At 41.4% G+C, this 21,808-nt stretch overlaps 2 protein-coding genes across 10 annotated transcripts in view; one reads left to right on the top strand and one right to left on the bottom strand.

The window, feature by feature from the left end:
• The first annotated feature begins 2,019 nt into the window (after window positions 1-2,019).
• Window positions 2,020-8,310, top strand: LOC135178190 (histone PARylation factor 1). Its single transcript, XM_064148840.1, is given in 9 exon segments — window positions 2,020-2,293; window positions 2,296-2,375; window positions 3,390-3,549; window positions 4,012-4,198; window positions 4,667-4,765; window positions 5,675-5,825; window positions 6,450-6,537; window positions 7,116-7,288; window positions 8,079-8,310. Coding segments are annotated over 9 exon segments (1,329 nt in total). The 5' UTR covers window positions 2,020-2,034; the 3' UTR covers window positions 8,211-8,310.
• A 1,726-nt stretch (window positions 8,311-10,036) lies between these two features.
• CLCN3 (chloride voltage-gated channel 3) overlaps window positions 10,037-21,808 on the bottom strand; it is a 122,761-nt gene continuing 110,989 nt past the window's right edge. For 7 of the 9 annotated variants that reach the window (XM_064148830.1, XM_064148832.1, XM_064148831.1 and 4 more), the window contains 4 exons: window positions 19,059-19,457; window positions 17,166-17,382; window positions 14,768-14,843; window positions 10,037-13,097 (listed from right to left, as the gene is read on the bottom strand). In XM_064148830.1, the coding sequence (XP_064004900.1) occupies window positions 12,939-13,097; window positions 14,768-14,843; window positions 17,166-17,382; window positions 19,059-19,457 (851 nt within the window). In that variant the 3' untranslated portion in view covers window positions 10,037-12,938. The remainder of the gene's footprint in view (window positions 13,098-14,767; window positions 14,844-17,165; window positions 17,383-19,058; window positions 19,458-21,808) is intronic. The other 2 variants (XM_064148837.1, XM_064148839.1) reach the window with 1 other exon arrangement.

The following is a 21,808-nucleotide window of genomic DNA, read 5'->3' as shown; positions in this document are numbered from 1 at the left end:
GAGGCACGGTTGGGTTATCCATGTCACTTTCATATTCACCTTAGATAAACTGAGGTTTCTTTCAGTAAACAGAGAGAACAAGAAGGCATAAGCATCTGCAAAGCAATAGGTTTCAAAAAGGACAAAAGCTTATCCCAAAAAGTAGTAATTAGTGACAAAAGTTAGCATTTCTTAGTGTTAATACTGGAACTGGATGTATTGGTGCCTGTCACTGAATCAGTTTGTTACCTGAGGTAAGCTAAACTAGGATATCTATTTGATACTTGTGATGAGGGTGGGGAAGGTGTGCCTTCACTGTCAAGTCACTTAGCACACTTTGCACTAAGCTACTGAGAAATGTGTCATTCCTTTGGGTGCCATTCTGTCTACCCTTCACTGTGGTTAAGGCTCGGCATACAGGAAATGATACTAACATTAGTGTTACAGGTTTAGGACTAACATAATATTGTAAATACAAGTGCTCCAGAGTATTCCGGAGTACTGGGGGGTTGGACTGGACATCACACAAGATTTATTTATTTATTAATCAATTCCCATTTCCCTGCAAATCTCTATATAATTTGAAGTTACAGCTTATTCTTTCTCTTTATGTACTGCTGTGTTTTGCCCCTGCTTCTCTTTCCTTCCTTGCTTGACTTTGGGTTTGGGAGGTAAGGCCTGGTACAGCAGATGGAGGAATTATGTCTACTGTGCAATGCAGCCTTAAGGCCTCGCCTTGGGGGTCTGGGCTATTGTTGGGTTATATGTATATATTTACCTTTTGCATTTGGTCTACTTTTGTAAACAATTCCGTTTAACTTGCAAATTCTGTGCAAGTGTTGCTATGTACTACTTGTAGGGTAAATTCCACATTCTGTCTGGTGCAAAGCCATCACAATTGGGAAGCATTTCCCAAAGCAATGTTGGGGTAGTACTCTTCACACTTCTCAGGAAGAAAATTACATTTGCGGTTTCTTGGTGAGCTTTTGTGCCTCATTTCTCTATTAGTCATTATGACTGTCCATGTCATAGGTGGCTGACAGGCACTACAGCTTATTCCTAGGCTTAAGATAATAATCATCCATACCACGGCAAGTATTTGCAACTTTAACAGATTGCAAGATAAAAAACCTCTGTTGAATTTATGCATCCTTGCTGATCACATACTTCAAATGAATTCCTGTAGCTAGACCATAATAAGCTTCTTTAAATAAACCCACTGCAATCTTAACTTAGAGGAAAAAAAGGTGAAAGTTGATGTATAACTAGCTTCCCACCACCTCATTCTGTGCTGTTGGTTTTCCAGGCCTCTTTTAAAGTATACAGCTGAAATGCTTTGCCGGAATTAGTGGATCATTGTACAATACAGTTATGTGCTTCTCTTAAACGGGGAAATGTGTCCCAGTTGCTGCATGTTACATGTTGCTGCTTTGATCACACTCACTGCCTTGATATTCCCCCTCCCCAGTCAGAAATGACATGATGACACTAGCATTTGGCAGCTGCCAGGAATACAAAAGCAGAGGCTTAGAGGATATGACTTATTTTTTTCCCTTTTCCTGGGTAGTGAAAAAACTCCTCCATCACTCATCTCTTAGGTATTCATTTCTTACGGGGAAGCTCACATCTGATTCAGGCTTTTTTTCCTCTCATCCCAATATAGAGCTCCAAATTGTGTCAGAGGAATTTGCTCGTCTACGTAATTTGGGTAAAAAATCAGCCTGGGACGCAGATATCGTCGCACGGAGTGCGCTACCCTACCCCTGAGGAAACGCGGCTGCACGCTTTCCGACTTCTCTCTAGCACCTAGCCACAGACTCGCCGGCAAGCAAAGGTTAACTGTGTTCATTCTCATCCCACCTCGTCCCTCAGACGCCGCGATGCCTGCTAACACGGCCTATGCTGTACAGTTGTGCCCCCTCTTCCCGAGGCCCCTAATCCGCCTTCTCTTGACGGGCAGTTTCGGAGGAGGCTGGCAGAGGAGCCGGCGAGAAGATGTACAGCCAGGTATAGCCCTAGAAAAAGTTCTCATTCACCTTGCGGCAAGGTGCCTACATGGGCAGAAACGGGTTTCGTGCCTCTCGCCGCCGTCCCCTCAGCGGGCGAAGGCCTAGCCAGCCGCTGCGCGGGCCCGCCCGCCGCCTTCCCCGGGCCAGCAGCCAAGCTGCCCGCGCCCTGAGGGACGGCCCCTGCGCCACCTGCGCAGCCGCTCCTCCCGCCGCCCCCAGAGCGAGCCTGCCGGAGGGGCTGGCGGACGCGCACCGGCGGCTGCGCATGCGCGGAGGCGCGGAGCACGACCTCGGAAGCGGCGGGGCGGGCGCGATGCGGCCGGCGGGAGCATGCCGGGCGGCGGGAAGCGGAGGCCGCGCGGGGTGGCGGGCCCGGCCGGCGAGCAGGTGCTGCCAGCGGGCTGGCGCGGGGGAGGGGCTGGCGCGGGGGAGGGGCTGGCGCGGGGGGCTGCGCCCGGCGGGACCCGCAACCCGGACAGGCTGGCGGGGGCCGCGCTCATGGGGCGCTCAGCTCCAACAGGCGCGGATGCCCTGTGATGGTGCCTGGCCCTGTCTCCCTGCTTCACGCTCTGGTTTGCTCCGTGGCTCTGAGCAAAGTTCCGGGCGACCCGTTCCCTGGCACGGGAGCGTCGCTTCCCAAACCCAGGCACTGCCACCTTTCAGGTGCGCTGTAAGCAGCAACCGCCGCAGCCTCCCCATCCGCTCGGGGAGACCGGCGGGAAGCTGTACTTGTGCTACAGTACCTGATGGCGGCCCATGTAAGAGGCGAAATGCCTGCCTCCTTGTGCTGCCCTAACAGGAAAAGAAACCTCGCTTTTAAAAAATTAGATAATGACTATTTGTACTACAGAAGGAGGGTAATGATGCCTACCAGTACTAGGAGGTTTATATCGGAATGAGGTGGCTGGCCTTACCACGCCAGGAGTGTGTAGTTCGGGTATGACAGAAGCTGCGTGTTTTAGTTGTCCTTCAAGCAAACCTGACAGAAGAGTATCCCCACTTGGAACTGTCTGTAACGCACATGGGTTTCTTGGATACAAGCTGCTCTCTGATTGGAAATGGGCATTTAGAAATATTGTCAAGTTTAGATGCTGGGATTTCTTAGTCCTTTCCTTGATTAATTAATAATTCTTCTGTTGGTTCTGTTGCCCTATTAATATAGAAATATTGCTTTGCTATTTCACATGCTTAGCACTTATCTCTGAGGTAATGTACTTCTAAGGGATTTTGTCCAGAATAGAAGCTCTAATCAGTATCTATGCAGCTGTGAGTAACAAACATGACTGAATGGTCTTAGTTATTGCTTCTCCATTAACACAGAAATTTTGTCTTTTAATAGAACTGATAGCAACTAAAGGAACTTTGGCATGTTGTTGTTTGGGGTTTTTTTCCAATCTGCAGTGTGACAAAAATGGAGATGTCAAGAAGAGAAGGTCACATCAGGCAGACGTCCCTGACAGTCTTTATCAAGAAGCAGAAACATGCTATCGGCTTAGGCTGCCTGAAGACTTCTATCAGTTTTGGAAGTTTTGTGAGGAGCTAGATCCTGAGAAACCGAGTGGTGAGCTTTTCAATTTATTTTTGCCTTTTCTAACCTTCACTCTCAAAGACAGTGTGAAGCTTGTCCAGGTTCCTCTAGATGACATCCTTTCCCTCTAGCATGTCAGCTGCACCACTTGCCTTGATGCCATCTCTGGTCTTGCTGAGGGTGCAGTCAATCCCACGGTCTGTTTTGTGGATCAAGATATTAAACAGTACTGGTTGCAGTACCGACCACTGAGGGGCATTACTCATTACCAATTTTCATCTGGCCATTGAACAGTAAACCAGTACTTGTTATGAGAGTTGTATTAACCTTACAAATGAAAGATAACAAAAGAAAAGAATGTCTCAGCTTTCATTGTCTGAATAAACTGAGGGTTAGTTTGGATTTATGGAAGCTTTGGATACCTAAGTGACAGGGACTTCTTTGTTTAGATATGTACCCACCAGAAAGTAAAGCAGTTTGTGTGCTGTTTTTCAGATGCACTTGTGTCAAGTGTTGGTCTTCGGCTTGTTGGACCATACGATATCCTTGCTGGAAAACACAAAAAAGCAAAATCAGCAGATCCAAACTTCAATCTTCATTGGAGATTCTTCTATGATCCTCCAGAATTTCAGACTATACTTGTTGGGGATAGCAAAACACAGTATCACATGGGATATTTCAGGTATTTAATATATACTCTTGTAGAACTATAACTATGTGTAGCTTGTTATTGTCTTCTTTGCATAAGACAGGATTTGAGGACTATGTATTATGGCTGAACAGTCTCTTCTGTAGTGGGATATTGTGGTAGTCAGTACCACACATGGGTATCTTTCATTGAAAAAGACCACAGGTACTGAGAATGAAGACCAAATTTAACCTTCCTAAGCACCTTGATATTAATCTTTTAATTTCTGCTGTGACACATTGAAAAAAAATTCAAGCCTTACAAATTAAGGGAGTTTGTGTTCTCTCTGCACCTATTGACAAGCTCCTTTCAAAGCTGTACTATAAGATTTTTAGAGCTTTAGATGTAAGGGTATTTCGTCATAGGCTTCTGAAAGAGATGACAGTGTGGTGCAGAGGCACTTTTACTTGGAAATAGTCAAGCTGTGTGCATTTCTCCTATTTGTACTTTTTTCCTGAACAGGGATGTGCCAGATGAGCTTCCAGTGTGGGTTGGTGCAAATGAAGCTAAGAAAGGCTGTGTGATTTCACAAGTTGGTGATAATGTCTTTGCTGCAGTCAAGTAAGAACCATATTTAAACAGTTAGGAGATGCAATGTGGAATAATGCAGCTAACTTTATCAGAAAATAACTCGCTTTCTCCTGCTGTCAAGATTTTAAGGTTGCCTTAAAAGGCTTTTTGACAGTGTTTTGCTTTTACAAAGAAATCAGAAAAATGTTAATTATATTTCTTAAAATAGAGCAGCAAGGATAGGCTGTAGAGGAAAAAAATGCCCGCTGTCTGTGTTAAAATACTCAATAAGTAAAGTATAGGCATCTGAAACAGTGGTGAAGGAAGTCTGAATATTATAGGAAGTAACTCGTATATAGTTGTTCTTGCCTACCTAAAAATGCTAATGTATTTTTATTTAAAAGGAGTGGCTACAAGAAATATTGCTGGCCAGGGGCAGGATGAACACTTATATAAATCTGTAATTCAGTACGATTCATGAAGCTTTACGTGGCCCTGTATCATGAATGTACACAACAGATTTCCTCACCTGTCACTTAAAAACGGAAAGCTCTCTAAGGACAGGCGTGTCAGTAAATGAAAGCATGCTGAAGAGTAGCTTCTGCAAAAGAAGGCTTTTGTACGGCAGAGTTAAGCGAGGAAACTTGTTTTGAAAGATGTGTATTTATGTGCATGACTTGGATGACAAATAATTGTGGCACTGACGAAACAAATGGAGTTCTTGAGAGACGCGAACAGGAGAATCTTCAACACCTGTATTGTAATGCAAATACGGGAAATGCCACTACTGCCTGTCCTAGACTCTCTTTAAAAAGAGTCTCGCATTCCCAAGTCTATGTGTATAAATAAACACATAACTGCAAATCTTCAGTATAAGATTTGGAGGTTTAGTGATTAGGTGGCTGTTCATTTGTTTGTTTTCTACTAAGTTCTTTTAAAACTCGTTTCTTCTGTTTGCAGATTATTTTTGTCCAAAAAACTTAAGGAAGTGACTGATAAAAAGAAAAAAGCTATTTTGAAAGATATAGATGAAAAAATAGCAAGAACAGCAAAAGAACTGGGCTATTCTCTGGAACAAAAAACCATGAAGATGAAACAGAGAGATAAGAAAGTATGACTTTCCTGATCCACTGGGGAGAACTGATTTCTGTTAAACTTTTTTCATGCACTTGTCTGTTTCCCATTATTTTTCTATTTTTCCTTCCAGTCAGTAAGCATCCTTCATTTACGAATTAGCAGATCTAATCAGCTCCATCTATAAAACTTCAGGAGAGACAAGATAACTATTACTGTGTTTTGGATAAGAGGATTAAATCAAAACACTTTACTCCTGTAAACCATAGCTTTGCATTCAATTATAAGTAGTCTACAAACTAAAACAGATGAAGAGCATGGAGAACTGCTTCAAAGTTTAACAGTTGCATTGAATTTATTAGAAACAGGACGACTAAGGATGATGGTGATTAGTAGTAGAGGCTTTTCATATACCTGTCACAAATGATTAACCACATGTGCTACAGAAGTGACTACAAGCATTCCTAAAGGTCAGAACTTGATTGAAACAGATTTCCCAGTTATTTCAAACCTCAATACCTAAAGGTTCTGCTATATAATTTAAAACTAAGTTGATGTATTGGGCTCCGTCATGAACACCTGACTACTAGTGATGTTTAGTGAGTTTGTGTCACAGTATTGCTTTACAGTGCTATATTCACTTTCCTGTCTCTTTCTTTAGGTGGTGACCAAAGCATTTCATGGAGCAGGCTTGGTTGTTCCTGTAGATAAAAATGATGTTGGATATAGAGAACTTCCTGAAACAAATGGTAAATATCTTGTTTCTATGGTCTTAAGTAAATAACCTTTCGCCATACACGTGTTTATTCTGAAACCAAACTGCATTCCTGTTTCCTACTTACAGAATATAAGGGAGTAGAAGGCAGAAGTCTTAAACTTCACACTTGAGCTCAGGTGTTTTCTGTGAATTAACCAGATGAGAATCAGTAAAACATGTCAAATATAGATTAATAATTCCTGTAGTAGTAATTCAGGTGACCTTTTCTTGTGTTGGCACAACCATGCGGGAAGCAGATTTGAAAAACCGATCTACATTAACAGATTTGAAGACTTACTTCTTAGCCCAGTATTATTCTACCCAGAATGAGTTCCCTGATGCAAGTTCAGCATAGAAATGCTTGTTTCTGTATGGGGAGCTGAAACAGACAAGCATGAGGCAAGAGTGAGCAGCAAAGGGAAGGAGGAATGTTTTTCACCAGCAGCTCAGGTTATGCTCACTTTGCTCAGTTTGCACTCGTGTGAAGACTGTCAAAAGTTACTTCTGTGGAGTAATAAAATTATTTATTTAAACATGCTAATGTTTCTGCTCTGATTTTTTTTTTTTCAGCTAACCTTAAAAAAATTTGTAAGGCCATAGTTGATGCTCCTACAGATGATGAGAGACTGAAGGCCTTTGCCCCTATCCAAGAAATGCTGACCTTTGTTCAGTTCGCTAATGATGAGTGTGACTACGGAATGGGGTATGAACTGGGTATGGACCTGTTTTGCTATGGATCACATGTGAGTACTATAACAGTCTCACTTATGCAGGTAGCAGGAGTTGTTCTGTCATAGACCTTCATTCCACCTCTATTGCTTAATTATCCTTGGGAATTTTGCAAGTCTACAAGAAAATCCTTAATTTTTAAAGACCATGTAAAAAGGTACACTAAAGCTACCCTTCCATGTTGAATTGAAAACTTCTTGTGTAAAAGCACAATCTGGAAGCATTAAGGCAGCATTTGACAGTTTTGATTTGATGTGGATAAGACAATAAGCTGGAAGTTGTTGCTTTAGAGACACTGAACAGCCGTAGTCCCTGCCCCCAAATACCTGTGAGGCTGCAAGCATTCACCTTCGGTAGGCTCACGGAACAGACGGATTGCTGCAGTAACTGCAGCTGAAAGAATTTGAACCGAGATAAGCTGACTCCCTGCTGTGCCTATATGGCTGCACAAAAGGCATCCTATCAGGTGTCTTTTGCTGGGTTTGTTAGTGAATACCATAATTAAGATCACTGCCTTACAAGCACTTAATCACAGGTAAAGATTCCATTCGATTTTTGTTCTGTATTGAGCTCCGCCGTGTGAAAAGACTGAAACTGAGCAGCCGGCTGCTGATGTCTGCCTGCCTTAAAAGTAATTGTTATCCCTTCCACTGCCAAAAATACTTCCCATTTACTGCAGCAGCTCAGGTCACCTAGGGCGGCCCTGCTGCAGGGCCTTAGGGATGGGTGACAGCCGGGGCGCGGGGGCTGCGCTTAAAGCCCCTGACGCCCCAGGGCGACTCTTGTGTTCTCTTTTGCTGGCAGTACTTCCATAAGACCGTGGGCCAGCTGCTGCCCCTGGCGTACACCCTGCTGAAGAGGAACCTCTTTGCCGAGATAATTGAGGTGCACTTGGCCAGCCGCCGGGAGGAGAAGCTGGACCAGCTGTTGCCCTGACGTGCTGGGCGTCCTCGGGCCTGGGATTTCCTTCGCTGTGTGTTTTTCCCCTGTAGCGGGTGGTAGTGTCCCCCACAGGCAGTAAAGCTTTTGTAATGAACCAGACGGCTCCTGTGATGCCTGCGCGCCCCGCGGGTGGGTGCGGGTGCGGAGGAGGGTGGCTGTGGCCGAGCTCCCGCCGAGGCGCGGAGCAAGGCGCGCAGGTGCCGGGGCTGGGGGGGTGTGTGTGGGCAGGCGCCGCGCGGCCGTCTCGCGCGTGCGGGCGGGGTCCCCGCGCTAGGGCCCCGCGCGCTCTGCCGCGGCCGCCTGGCACTGCAGCTCAGCCCGGCGCTCCTGGGCATCCTGCCTGCCGCAACGGAGCGCCCACAGGGCCAACAGCGTTTACGTGCGAGGCAGCAGACACGCCACCACACTTCTCGTGCCTTGTTTCTAAGCGTGTTTTTTACTGACACACATTTCGGCAGCTGTCCCACAAACAGGTATAAATACAAGTTGCAGCAGCTGTCCCTTTTGCATTGCAATAAAGCACTAAATCTGGTCTCAAGCTGCTGGATCTTGCTGAATTAACAGGGAACAAATAGGATTACAATCCATCTGACAGTAGAAGATAGCAACAGGAGTGGAATTGAGATTTATCTACCTTATTAGTCAGATTGAGTCATGCCCTTTTGATTAATCTGGCTGTGGAGAAATAGAATCTAAAAGATTTTGTACAAGATGCAAATCAAGTGTTTTGAAGTCCATGGGCCCACTGCTTTATTTCCTCCTCATCTACTATAGCTGTATTTTTGGCAACTGCTTGGTCCAGAAAGCAACTGAAACCACTTAACTGTCACTCACCAGGACTGTAGTGACTTGATTTCAGTTCACACAACTGCTAATGATGATAGCATTGCTAAGGAACATTATACACCACTACCAGCAAACTCAAATGACACAGTTGTGCCTACTGTTGAACAGCCTCCTCCAGCATAAACCAAAATAATTAACTGTGTAGTTAAGTTGGACTGTGTATGAGTTTTTAAATGAAAAGTTTGTTCCTACAATCACACACCTTACCTCCTGTTAGAAAATGGACAACTCTATCTCCTTCAGTCAGCATATAAACCTTCCCCCTACTGAGCCCAAACCCAGAAATTTTATGCTCCTGTACATTCAAAAGCAGGTACTTACTTGAAAAGTTGGTCTCATTGCCTCTCACTTCTCAAGTTCCAAGCAGAAAAGACCTTTGTATTAATGCCCTGTAAGTTAGTACAAGGAACAAAACAGAACTTATTTTGCACATTGCTATTTATCTATGAACTTAAATGGGTAGAAATGGGGACCTTTGGCTGGATTTTCCAGTCCTACCTCTTAACCTCTAATTGAGAAGGAAAACTATTTCACCAACTGAAAAGAAATTGAAGTCCTGTGTATTATTAGTATACATCATCAACAGATGTCTAACTTACCTTTCTTTCAAACCCAGAGCTAATAATCATGTACACCATAGAAGCTACATCATCCTGGCATTTAGATAATAAAAACATCATTCACTTGCAAAAATTTTATACCAGGAAGCCAACTATCCTGTAACTCAAAACAGTTTCTTAATGCCTTTAAAAAAACCCAACTAACCCCACAAAACTCCTAACACTGCTCTGCTTGACTTGGCTGCTGACTTGTAACCAAATGCTGTGCAATACAAAGACTGACTGCCTCTCCTCCTAAAACTCATTATTTTCTTTACCTTCTTGTTAGATTTGTATGTTAAGCTCTTACTTGTGATTTTTCTCTCAGGGAAATAAATTGTTGCAAACAGCGGGAAAACATGACAGAACAGTAAATGGTCATACAGAAGTTTTTAATGTTTGCTTAAATCATTACAGTAATCTGAATTTTTACTGTAATGATATGCAGCTCTACCACACTACTATAAATAAAAACATTAAGATCAATATTAAATACAGCTCTATGCAACATCACAGATTAACAAAGAATGCATTCTTCATGAACCAGTAACTGAAATGGTCTAAAAATAAAATAATATTTTTAAAAATGCTGACACTTTCCCCTTCCCATCCACCACATTTTGCTTTTTTTCCAAATTAGTAACTTGAGTAAGGCGCTGGAAGTTTTAATGTTAGAAAACTCTTGTTGCACAGCACAGGCACACACACTTCATAATCAGAACCTCCAACATACGCTTGCTTACCTGTGGACATTTTAAATGTCAACAGGGAAAGCTTAGCAGGTAAGAAGAGCAGAGATACACAACTTATATGCAGCACTTCAGATCCATACTGAAATTATAAAACAGCAGGAGTGAGAGATGTATTTTAATTTAGAGAGCAGGGCCTGTAGAATTGGGTGCAAGTTATTACAGCAGATGCAGCAGCATTCAGTGAGAACACTGACAGGGCAGACATTTCAAATGTGTAGCACTTCTATTCTTCCACTGTAGGAAAAATTTAGGCAATAGAAACTGGTATCACAGACAACTTCCAGAGCTGCCTTGTAGCAAAGAGTTTCCTTCAGCTTATGCAATTTAACAAATTTAGAACCGCTGGCACTGACTTCACATTGAAGAGTACAGCCAGTTGGTGCAACACTTCCATTTTAAAACCAAGCCAATTTCCTATTCTATTTCCAAACCCTGTGGGCCAACTAGTATCAGCCCAGAGGCACATTCCACTTCCTGCTGGTTCTAGCTGCTGCAGCAGAGGAGAAGTAGATGGCAGGTTTGTACTCACAAAAAAAAAAATCACAATAAAAAAAACGGTAAGACTTCAGCAGAGCACTTAAGCACAGGCACTATTCTGAAGCTTGCCAAAAGTACCAGAATTTGGTTTGATAAGTTTCTGTATTTCAGACAGTACTTTGCAAATGAAGACATCGGAAGTAACTTTAAGGAATGCCTTAGAGAGACCTATTATTGTAGGCATTTTCAAATGTTGCAGTCTTGTTGGCACAATTTTTAAAAGGATATTTTGTGTAATCCTCAGTAACACAGCATGCTTTTTACCAGGCAGGTTTCTTAATTTTCCTCACTTCTTTAAGCTTACAGCATACTGCCTTTTTCCCTTTGCACATGTTTTGTTTGTGGTGACCTGATACAGAGAATACCAAACAAGGCAGTGATTGGAAAGAAGAAAGTAAAGTAGGTGGGGATCAATCACGTCACCTGCTAGCCTGTGTGTTGCTGCTGAATTTTCAAGTCCTGCCAAAGTTTCAAGTATTTGATTCTACCCTGCTGCTTATCTTCTGTGGCTACATACCATTTACATCCCTCTATACTTGTGGAAAAAGTAGCAAGAAGCCTAATAGTTGCTTTCTTCCTATTATTTTTAAAACCCTGCAGTGTTCTGGTTTTGGTTTTTTGTAATAAAATTTGAGTATTGCTGTTCCAGTTATCTGCTTAGTAAAAGGAAAAGGAAATGTGAAGGTAACGGCAGTGAGAGTTACATTTGAAAATGATCATATATGCATGTTGGAGCACAAAGAAACCATTTTGTTTAACCCTTCATCTAGTTGTAAACATTTGTTAATCCTCCGTTACTTGCAGAGGATTATGAATTATTCTATAAAATCACATTAAAAAGGTAATTAGTTATGTGAGATATTAACTGATTCATATTTAACAGATTTCTTTCAATCCATACAAATATAAATAAAGAATGGTAAAACTCCGAGAAAAATAATATACATTTAGTGCAAGTTATGAGTTACATTTCTTCCTACCATGTCAGCAGTGGAACACCTTTTGTGGACAAGAAAAATTAAGAAATGACCGTTCTCAAGTTTTAGGGGCAGAGTGGGTCAGGAGCAGGGGAAGGATCTCCAGTGTTGTAGCATGCAGTTTTTACCAGATACACGTATACAGAATTATTCCAGCTCTTAACTAGTGGAATAGCAGTACTTTCTTTATACTGCACAACATTGGTATATATCATCATAGTGTTCTCAATAATAAAAAAATTGCATAAGATCAGGTCACGTTACTGATATTCTCTGCAACCAACCCAGTATTTTCCTTTGAAACACTAGTTTCACCTGGTTTTAATTTCTTTCATATCACAACAGCACACAGGGTTGAAAGAAGTTTCACATCATTCTTGCAAGGTACTACCTGTTCAACCTGGTTTTGATGCAGTGGGTCTGTACTGCTCCAACCATTCCATGATGTACAAACTTATGCGTTTAATGGCACAAGAAAAACCTCCCTTCTCGCAATCTGACCTCAGTAACTCACAATACATCTCAATATGAGAAACAACTGCTTCAACAGGGCACACCAATTTTAAAGAGGCTTTGTTACGGCTCAGGAGAGAGAGAAATAAAGCTCTTCTGGAATGTAGAAAGGTGACGTGTAATAATTAACACATTTTCATGAGTTAACACAACAGTTTTCAATGGTAAAAAGGGCAAGACCTTTCAGTCTCCGTAAGATGGCTCAATTCAGAACAATCCCTCCAGAAACAGGGACTAATAACACACCTCTTCAATGCTGAAGTACCAGGCTGGGGCGGGAGAATTGTGCCACCTCGCACGGCTCACCCACTGCACTATCATGGCAGACCTGACGTCTCGGGACGCATCCAGTGCAGGACAGCAGCTCCTCCCTTCCCATGCTCCCATCAGCCTTCCTCCTCGCCACGTATTCCCCCAGACCAACTCCTGATTGATTGCCAGCAGCACTGTTACACAAAAACCCAGCTCTCGTCTCTGATTTTAGAAGTATCCCTCAGACTAAAGTGTTGTGCTATTCAACAAATGAACCTCCTCTTCCGTTTCCTCTCTCTCCTCAGCTATGGGTTTCAGTTGAACATTATTGAGGCGGGGTCTTGGTTTGCCGTCTGGGCCATATGACGGAGGATATCTTTTTTTGTTATAATGCCAAGGAGGCGCCTGAAAAGGATAAATGGAAGATCTGTATTAATCCAAGCAGGAAAACAACAAAGCAGAACAAATCTGTAGCCAAGTACTTTTTGTTGACAGGAATAGAGCAAAAGTAAACAGCCTGATTGTGTTATTTAGACAAAACCATTTTATTAATCAAAATATTGAGTAACCACCGGTTTGCTAAAAGACAGCAATGCTGAGACACCATATCAGATGGTCTCTGACAGCTGTAGTCCATTTTAATGACATACAAGGAATACAAATGGAGCCCATGACAATTTTTAACTTTTTGTTTCTACGAAAATGAAAATTTTGATTAGTGTATGCCAACAAAAAAGTAACCAAGAGGGACAAAGGAAGAAGAGGTATGAAAAAGAAGTGATACTGATCCCATCTCATAGGGGAGGCATGTTCCAACCTAGCCATCACAAGTCACGTACTGCTTGATGGCCCAGAATCCTAAGTGCAAATTGAATTCCCCTTCCCTCTCTTTTCTCATAGTAAGGATCCTCCCAGTCTGATGTACTGGCTCAGGCTGAATGTATTCATAGGAGCACACAGTATTAGCCATGAACCTTTTTCTGAAGCAGGCAACAGTTAACTAGATTTGGACTTTACAGATTCAGAAAATTAATTGTGAATAATAAAAGAGAAATTTCATTTTCCAATGTAGACACTGTGCTCTTATGACAAAGTCTTCATGGCTTTAAAAAAAGGTAACACTGTGAGATATGAAAAAGGGTGAGACCGTCCAAAAGGCTAATATCACAGGAGAAGCAAAGAGCAGAATGAATGAGCTGCTGCCCTTGTTATTCTGGTTAGTACATTTTGTCTTATCAAAGGACGCATGAAATACTTGTGAAATATTAGCATAAAATGAGAACATAATTAGCATGTTTTGCACATAAGCAGCTAAACTTGGTGGGTATGTTTAGTAGAGATGTAACCAGCAACCCATGTCCAAATTAAGACAAAGTCTACCATCTATCTAAGGTTAGTTCACAACATCATGGTTAAAACAGTATCTAGATTCTGAAGTTAATCGTAACATAGTAGCATGCCACTTGGTGGCTTGGAATGTCACTGAACTTTACTATATAAAGGACCATGCTCACTGCTGCTGTAGGTAACAGCAGCAGAATCTCAAGACTTCACATAAAATCACATAATTGCACTAAAAATAGTAGTTAAAAAAAAAAAGTCTTGATAAAGGGAAGATACAATGTTGCAATACATTAACAACGTGCTTGGCTTTGCTTCTCAAAAGATGTGATACTTTGCTACTTAACTATTTAAAAGGTGTCAAGGCCAGGAAATAAAGTCACATATATGAAAATCTTAATTTGCATTAGGCAGGAAAAAGTATTCCTAGCTGCATGCTTTCCCACCTGGGAAAATCAGCACAACTAGATGGATCACTATGATCACAAGAACAAAAATATCAGAAAGTCTGTTGTTTACTTTCCTTTAATGTTGTGACTAACAGGTCATCCATATTAACAGGTTAATTTCCACAAAAGAATTTTGCACCTATTGTTTTATGGTTTTATAACAAATTTTTAGCATGACATTATTTCATTGTTCAGCTGATGTCATAAAAGCCCTGAACAGTTCACAAGTTTCATGCTTCCTGACTTCTAATGTGTCTATTTATGAGATCTGATATATCTAATCACCAAGGGTTCGACGTGCTGCTTTAGTTGCTCGAGATGCTCTAATATGTTCTTCTTTGTGATGATCCCCAAGACAATCCTGAAACAGATCATGTTATGCTAATAACTGTGTGAAATCAAATAAAAAGTTGTAATCATAATGAAAAAGGATTAGAGGAAAACAAAACAGTAACAAAAACTCAAGGAACAAAAAGGGAATGGTTGCAGGAAAGCTAATGAGATAATTAAATGACTAATGAGATAATTAAATGAAAAAATATTTGAAAATCAGCATCCTTTCCCAGATGTTGCCTTTTTTTTCTTCCTCACAAAATTATGAATGCAATCAAATCTTCAAACACCATAGAGCACGTTTCTCCTATCAAGTATACATCAGGGAGGCATACTTCATCCCTTCTCCCCATATTCATGTCTCTTCATGTTTTAGAGACATTGAAACTAACATCTGCTCCACTGCCTTTATTAATAGGTGTTTCTCCTCACACACAGATAATTATTCTCATTTTAAGAAGCCACAGTAGATGAACCAAGCATGAAATGTGTACAGTCATCACAACTGAGGTTTGAAACTGCACTATACAGCATGGTTTTCTGTTGTCCCTAGAAATGGACAAATTCAGAAAGACTTGTCATTCATGACAGAGCATATCACTCATGCCCTTATCAAGAGCAGTGCCCTGGAGTTGTTATTCTGGTACAAATCAGGAAGAGTGAGACTGAGTTTTTACATATTGTTATGCTTGTCATCAATATCAATTTCTGCACAGTTCCTATTCCAATCTGGACTGGAACCCATAAGATGCTATGTTTATTTATATGGGTAGACATTAGACCTTCATGTCCACATGGCTATATGCCATGGCCAAATATCACTGTGAATAGTATTTACTATCTGATCTCTTTGTAGTGGACAGCGTGCTCATGCAACATCATGCAACACGTTTTTAAACTGTCAAATTTGTGAATCGTTGAAGCCATCCTGACTTGCTGATCCTTTATCATACAATAGTTTAAAAATTATAGTACAGTTTGACACAGTTTTGTCAAAGCCTTAAGAGACAATTTTTAATATCCATGTCAATGTTTGAGCACTCAATCACAACAGAAACTAAGAAAGAAAAAAAATCACAGTAAATATCCTTCATTGAAGTTTTTAATCGATTCAAATTTCCCGTCCCAAACCAAGAATTGCATGCTTCCACTGACTTCTAAGTGTCAGGTCACAATGTCCTTTTCCCATCACAGAGGGATTTTACAAGTATTTTGTGCTTCTGAAAATGTCTGCTTGCCATTCAATGCAGACATGCATTGAAGAAAAAGAAAAGCAGAACACGTAAAATTTCTTTGCTTTAAAATACATCTGAAAAAATAAACTCAAAAAATGATGGGATATTTCAATATTTGCCACTTGTAACAGCAGACCTTTTGCCCACAACAAAACAAGAAAGATCCCATCCATATTACATGTTTCTTGGGGTTTGTCGCATGGCCATTGATCCTTAATAATGTGCACTACAGATAATGCTTCACTTCCAGGTGCCTTAAAACACATGCTAAAGAGAAAGCAAGATATTGTGATAGGAGCTGCAATGCTGAGTGTGTTTAACACAAGGAATACAGGAAAGCAGAATGTTAAAGGAACATCTAGACAGGAAACAAAAAAGGTAGTTAAAAAAAAAAGCAGCAGCAATAGTTTAGATAAGATTCAATGATAACGAACATTCCTGTTTCCATGCCTAGGGCTGGTTTGTTTAGTGGGTAATCACATGACAAGTCCCTGTAGTCTCATTTACAAACATTCTAAATCTTAGATTACTTCCTTGAAACATTTTGAAATGCAGAAAGAGATGTTGCAGACTGAAGTTCTATAATTAGTAGAAAACAATTTAGTTGTTAGTATTCCAAAACCAAGAGCTTGGTGGTAATGGCCATCACTAAGCTCCAGAGGAGGAGCTACTGACTGAACCATATTCTCCCTTACTCTTCATGAACTCACACATTTGTAGCTGTTCAATAGGTGATGCACTGCACACTACCCACATGTTTCTAAGAACAAGGAAATACAGGCCTTTGGACTGTGCACCACACAACTAAATTAGTGTGAGTCAAACTGTGTCTGCTCCGTGTAGCCAGTTGCACACACAAACTTGAGAGCTAATTTTGAACAGAACATCTTAAAATTACTGAAATTAGCTGTCTGCTTGAACTACAAGGGAGAAGTAAGATTTTAAGAGGTCCACAGCACAGCACACTCTTAACGAATAACTGGGATCCCTCAGCTGCAGTAACAAACTCGCAGGTTCAAGTAGCATGATGGTGGAATACATCCTGGTTCAAACAGCGATGCTGGAAGTGAAAATTCCTGTAACAGAATGATGAGCACTGGAGCCACTGTACTCACCCATTGTGTGTGACAAGGCACTGCCTCAGACCTAACTTCCGGAAAATATCCACCACGATTTCCATTGGTGTGTGGTCTGTCACGGTGAAAGGGCTCATATCAAGTATGCTTCTAAGCTTCAAAGGTCGAGGGCTTTCTGCTGGAAGCGATGGGGTATGCTGGGCAAAACAGACCCTGGAACTGCCAACAATCCCTTCCTGCTTCTTTCTAGCACTTTCTTTAAGAAAAAGAGGGAAGGGGTTGGAAAAAGAGCAAAGAAGGAAGAATTTAGGAAATGTAGTGCAAACAGATGAAATCAACACTACTAGACCCCAATGTTATTCTCCAGGTGGTGATGCTCTGCTATATGCTGTTTTGATGAGTTTGCACAGCCACCTGCTTATTCCTAAAAATTGTCAGTGCAGACATCACAAACACCGTCTACCATACAGAGTCAGCCATTCTTTGGCTACTGCTTTTCTCACTCCAATAAACAACTTTCATTGCTTTGCAGTAGAAAGACTTCCAAAATAACATGCAGGAAGCACGCAGATGGCTGCTGAAGAAAGAGTCTAGGAGAAAGCCAATCTCCATCTCAGCCATGTTATGATTCCAGCAGCTGTAATTATTGTTTGTTTGACACCAAGAAACTTATTCCTGATCACTTCACAAATGTGATTTCCTTCTTCATAATGAATTTATTTAGCTTTTTGTGAACTGGTTTTTCCTTTTCATGTTTTCATCCCCTTGGTGACAACAGCATCCCCCCTGTACTGAGCTTTTTTGGCTCTTTTAAGCCAGTAAAAATTCAACACTAAGCAACTTGCTCTGTGCAATCCCAGCAGCTGAAACCCATCTTACCTGTGAAAGTCTATTATTAGACATACGTTCTCCCATTTTGCCATTTAAATGCAAATTTAAACTAGTATAATGCCTTTAATAATTCCTAAGTTCTGGTCATTCCTACACATCCCACACAGCAAAACACCATGGTGTCCAGAGTATTAAAACCACAGGCAAATGTTTTACTGAAGTAAACAATATTGTGTTCACAAAACTTTTAAAAAATCTAAGTTTCAGGAGACTTTAGTATCTTTTTTCTCAGGTTTCTTTGTTAATGTACAATCTTACAAGTGTACTTCAGCAACGTGGAGTCTTGTGAATGACAGAAAAAAGAGAAATAAACAGCGTAGGGAACAACTTCCATCACTGATTCAATGCATCAAATATGACAGTTTTGCAACATTTTTGTACATAACTGACTTTTTTTCATCTGGTTATAATTACCCTCAAAACCCACCATTTTTCTCTTGTGACAATGTCACAAGCATTGTCACAAACAGCACATGAGTTCTAACATTCACACAGAGCAAAAGGACCCAAACAGGGTTTTGTGTGCTCATGTACCCAGAGCCAAACTTCCCTTACACATACAAATTGAAAAACCGAAACTTAATCAGTGCTTCACTTCCCTCTCCATAACACAATCTTAGTTGTTGTAACAACAGTAAGTAACATACTGTTAGAGAGAAGTATGATATATGTTTAAATTTAAAAATTACTTGGACACTAACCCTCATGGAATCCTGCTGTTCCAAAAAGTGAAAGAAGAATGTTGGTGTAGTGTCATTTGAGGAAAAGAGATACTAGGAGACACCTTGAAACAAGTTAAATTACCAGACTAGATCATGCTTTGGCCTACTTCAGTATGTCAACTTCTGGTTTTATGACAAAGATTAATATTTTTGCTATTTTAGAGTCTGTTATTGAAGATAATCATATCCTGCAACATAGGAACAGCCAGCCTGTGTGAGGTATCTGAACCTGAAATAAGTTTACAGAATAATCTCTGGTTTAAGTTATAAAACCATTGTAATTGGCATACATGATCACGTAATACTGGAAGATAATTACCTATTGCAATAGTTAGATCTCTTCTTAGAGCAAAGCCCACCAGTCTCTGTGATTCTTTTGACATAATAACAGGAAAACCATTATAGCTGGTTTCGTTGATTAAGTTTTCTATGTCTTCGACTGTCATATTATCCTGTGTCAGAACAGCTAAGGGTGGGTCGCTTCTTCGAGGTCTCATAACATCAGCAGCCAAGGTTGTGTGAGTAAACTCTTCCTTTGCATCCAAGAAAGGATATCCATTCAGTCGGATGTGTGCCTCATAGATGCCTTCCCTACCAAAGGCATCTCCTACCCACTTACTGGTCATGACTGCAGCCATTAGAGGCACAATATATTCCAGCCCTCCTGTCAGCTCAAAGACAATAACTACGAGGGACACAGTCATTCTTGTCACACCACCTGCAAGAAAAACAATAGCCATAATATTCTAGTATCAGATAATAATGAGTTTAGAATTTTCTGCCTTTCTGATGAGAACTACAAACACAACTTCGACATTAAAGGTCATGTGACAAACATCATTCTTTACAATACAAACAGAAGCACATAGGAAAAATAAACACAAGTTGAAAGTTAGAAGTTAAAAGAAGAAAAGGGAACTTTATGTAAAATTCTTAGAGAGTGAGAGAATAAAGGAAATTGAAAAAAGTACATGCAGTTATTTCACATAAACTAGGAACAGAATGATGTATTTCTCCACTTCAAGATTAGAAATACTGTGAAATGCAAGGAAATCCAGCAAGGTATGAATTTAGCAAAATAATGGCATTAAGCCAAGGAATTCACAGGTAGCAATGCAAGAACTAAGTTGTCCAGAGAATCAGGAACTTAATGTCGCTGCTGAGCCATAAAAGCTAAAGAGAATTCTGACTGATTAAAAGAAATGTCTTTCTTGGACAATGGAGATGAGAGTGATTATGTTTCTCTTTTGTTAATATTCAGGATGTGTTTTTCTGCCAAGGTTTATGATGCAACACCTTCATTCAACAAAAGAATATGCATTCAAATGTGATTCACACTAAGCTATTATAAACCAGAACAACTTCTACAGAAACTAAATTTGTACCTCAAGTTTGATTGCTTAAATACACTTAAAGGAAAATGTCTCCTGTTTTGTGGAATCCATACTAAGTGAGATTTTATGTTTAATTTCTAAGGCAATAAAGTTATAAGCTAGGACAAGACAAGGCCTTCAAAAAACCTCTCCTAGTTCTGGTGTCCAACTTAAGCCTCCTTCTATGAAGCTGATTTTCCAGTTTGTAAATTACACTTGTTAAGGATACCTTAAGCTGGACTCAAGTCGTTCAGACACTTCCGAAAGTTTTATTCAGATGATTAATTTCAAACACATCTGCTGCATTTGGCATAGAAATGGCAGCTTATCACATCCCTGCCTTGTATCATATCAACAGTACTTGACTCTGCAAATCCTCTCCTACATTTTAAAAAAATGACTTTTCTGACTAATATAGTAATGACATCTCTTGATACCAGAAGAAGCCCAAAAGTACTACTTAAATTATCATATTTCCCATCAATTTAAGTTTAAACATGTTATTCCTCAGACTACAAGGTTCTGAGAGTCTTATGGAGGGATCACAAAGCACCTACAGGATAGCCAAGGGATCAGGCCCAGCCAGCATGGGTTTAGGAAGGGCAGGTCCTGCCTCACCAACCTGATCTCCTTTTATGATCAGGTTACCCGCCTGGTGAATATGGGGAAGGCTGTGGATGTAGTCTACTTGGACGTCAGCAAAGCCTTTGACACTGTCTGCCACAAAAAGTTCCTGACAAAGCTGGCAGCTCATGGTTTGGACAGATTCAATCTGTGCTGGATCAAGAACTGGCTGGATGGCAGAGCTCAGAGAGTGGTGGTGAATGGTGCCACATCCAGTTGGCAGCCAGTCACTAGTGGTGTTCCCCAAGGATCAGTGCTGGGCCCAGTCCTGTTCAATATCTTTATTGATGATCTGGACGAGGGCATTGAGTCCAGCATCAGTAAGTTTGCAGATGACACCAAGCTAGGAGCAGGTGTTGATCTGTTGGAAGGTAGGAGAGCCCTGCAGAGGGACCTGGACAGGCTGGATGGGTGAGCAGAAGCCACTGGGATGAGATTTAACAAGGCCAAGTGCAGGGTTCTGCACTTCGGCCACAATAACCCCAAGCAGCACTACAGGCTGGGGACAGAGTGGCTGGAGAGCAGCCAGGAGGAAAGGGACCTGGGGGTACTGATAGATAGTAAGCTGAAGATGAGCCAGCAGTGTGCCCAGGTGGCCAAGAGAGCCAATGGCATCCTGGCCTGCATCAGGAACAGTGTGGCCAGTAGGACAAGGGAGGTTATTCTGCCCCTGTACTCAGCACTGCTCAGGCCACACCTTGAGTACTGTGTCCAGTTCTGGGCCCCTCAATTCAAGAAAGATGTTGAGGTGCTGGAACATGTCCAGAGAAGGGCAACAAGGCTGGTGAGGGGCCTGGAACACAAATCCTATGAGGAGAGGTTGAGGGAGCTGGGCCTGTTTAGCCTGGAGAAGAGGAGGCTCAGGGGTGATCTTATTACTGTCTACAACTACCTGAAGGGGCATTGTAGCCAGGTGGGGGTTGGCCTCTTCTCCCAGGCAACCAGCAATAGAACAAGGGGACACAGTCTCAAGTTGTGCCGGGGTAGGTCTAGGCTGGATGTTAGGAAGAAGTTCTTCACAGAGAGAGTGATTTGCCATTGGAATGGGCTGCCCAGGGAGGTGGTGGAGGCA

The sequence above is a fragment of the Pogoniulus pusillus genome, chromosome 9, assembly GCF_015220805.1.
Source record: "Pogoniulus pusillus isolate bPogPus1 chromosome 9, bPogPus1.pri, whole genome shotgun sequence".
In the NCBI taxonomy this organism is placed as follows: domain Eukaryota; kingdom Metazoa; phylum Chordata; class Aves; order Piciformes; family Lybiidae; genus Pogoniulus; species Pogoniulus pusillus.
The sequence above is the reverse complement of the archived record's forward strand: the minus strand, read 5'-3'. Positions and strand labels throughout refer to the sequence as shown.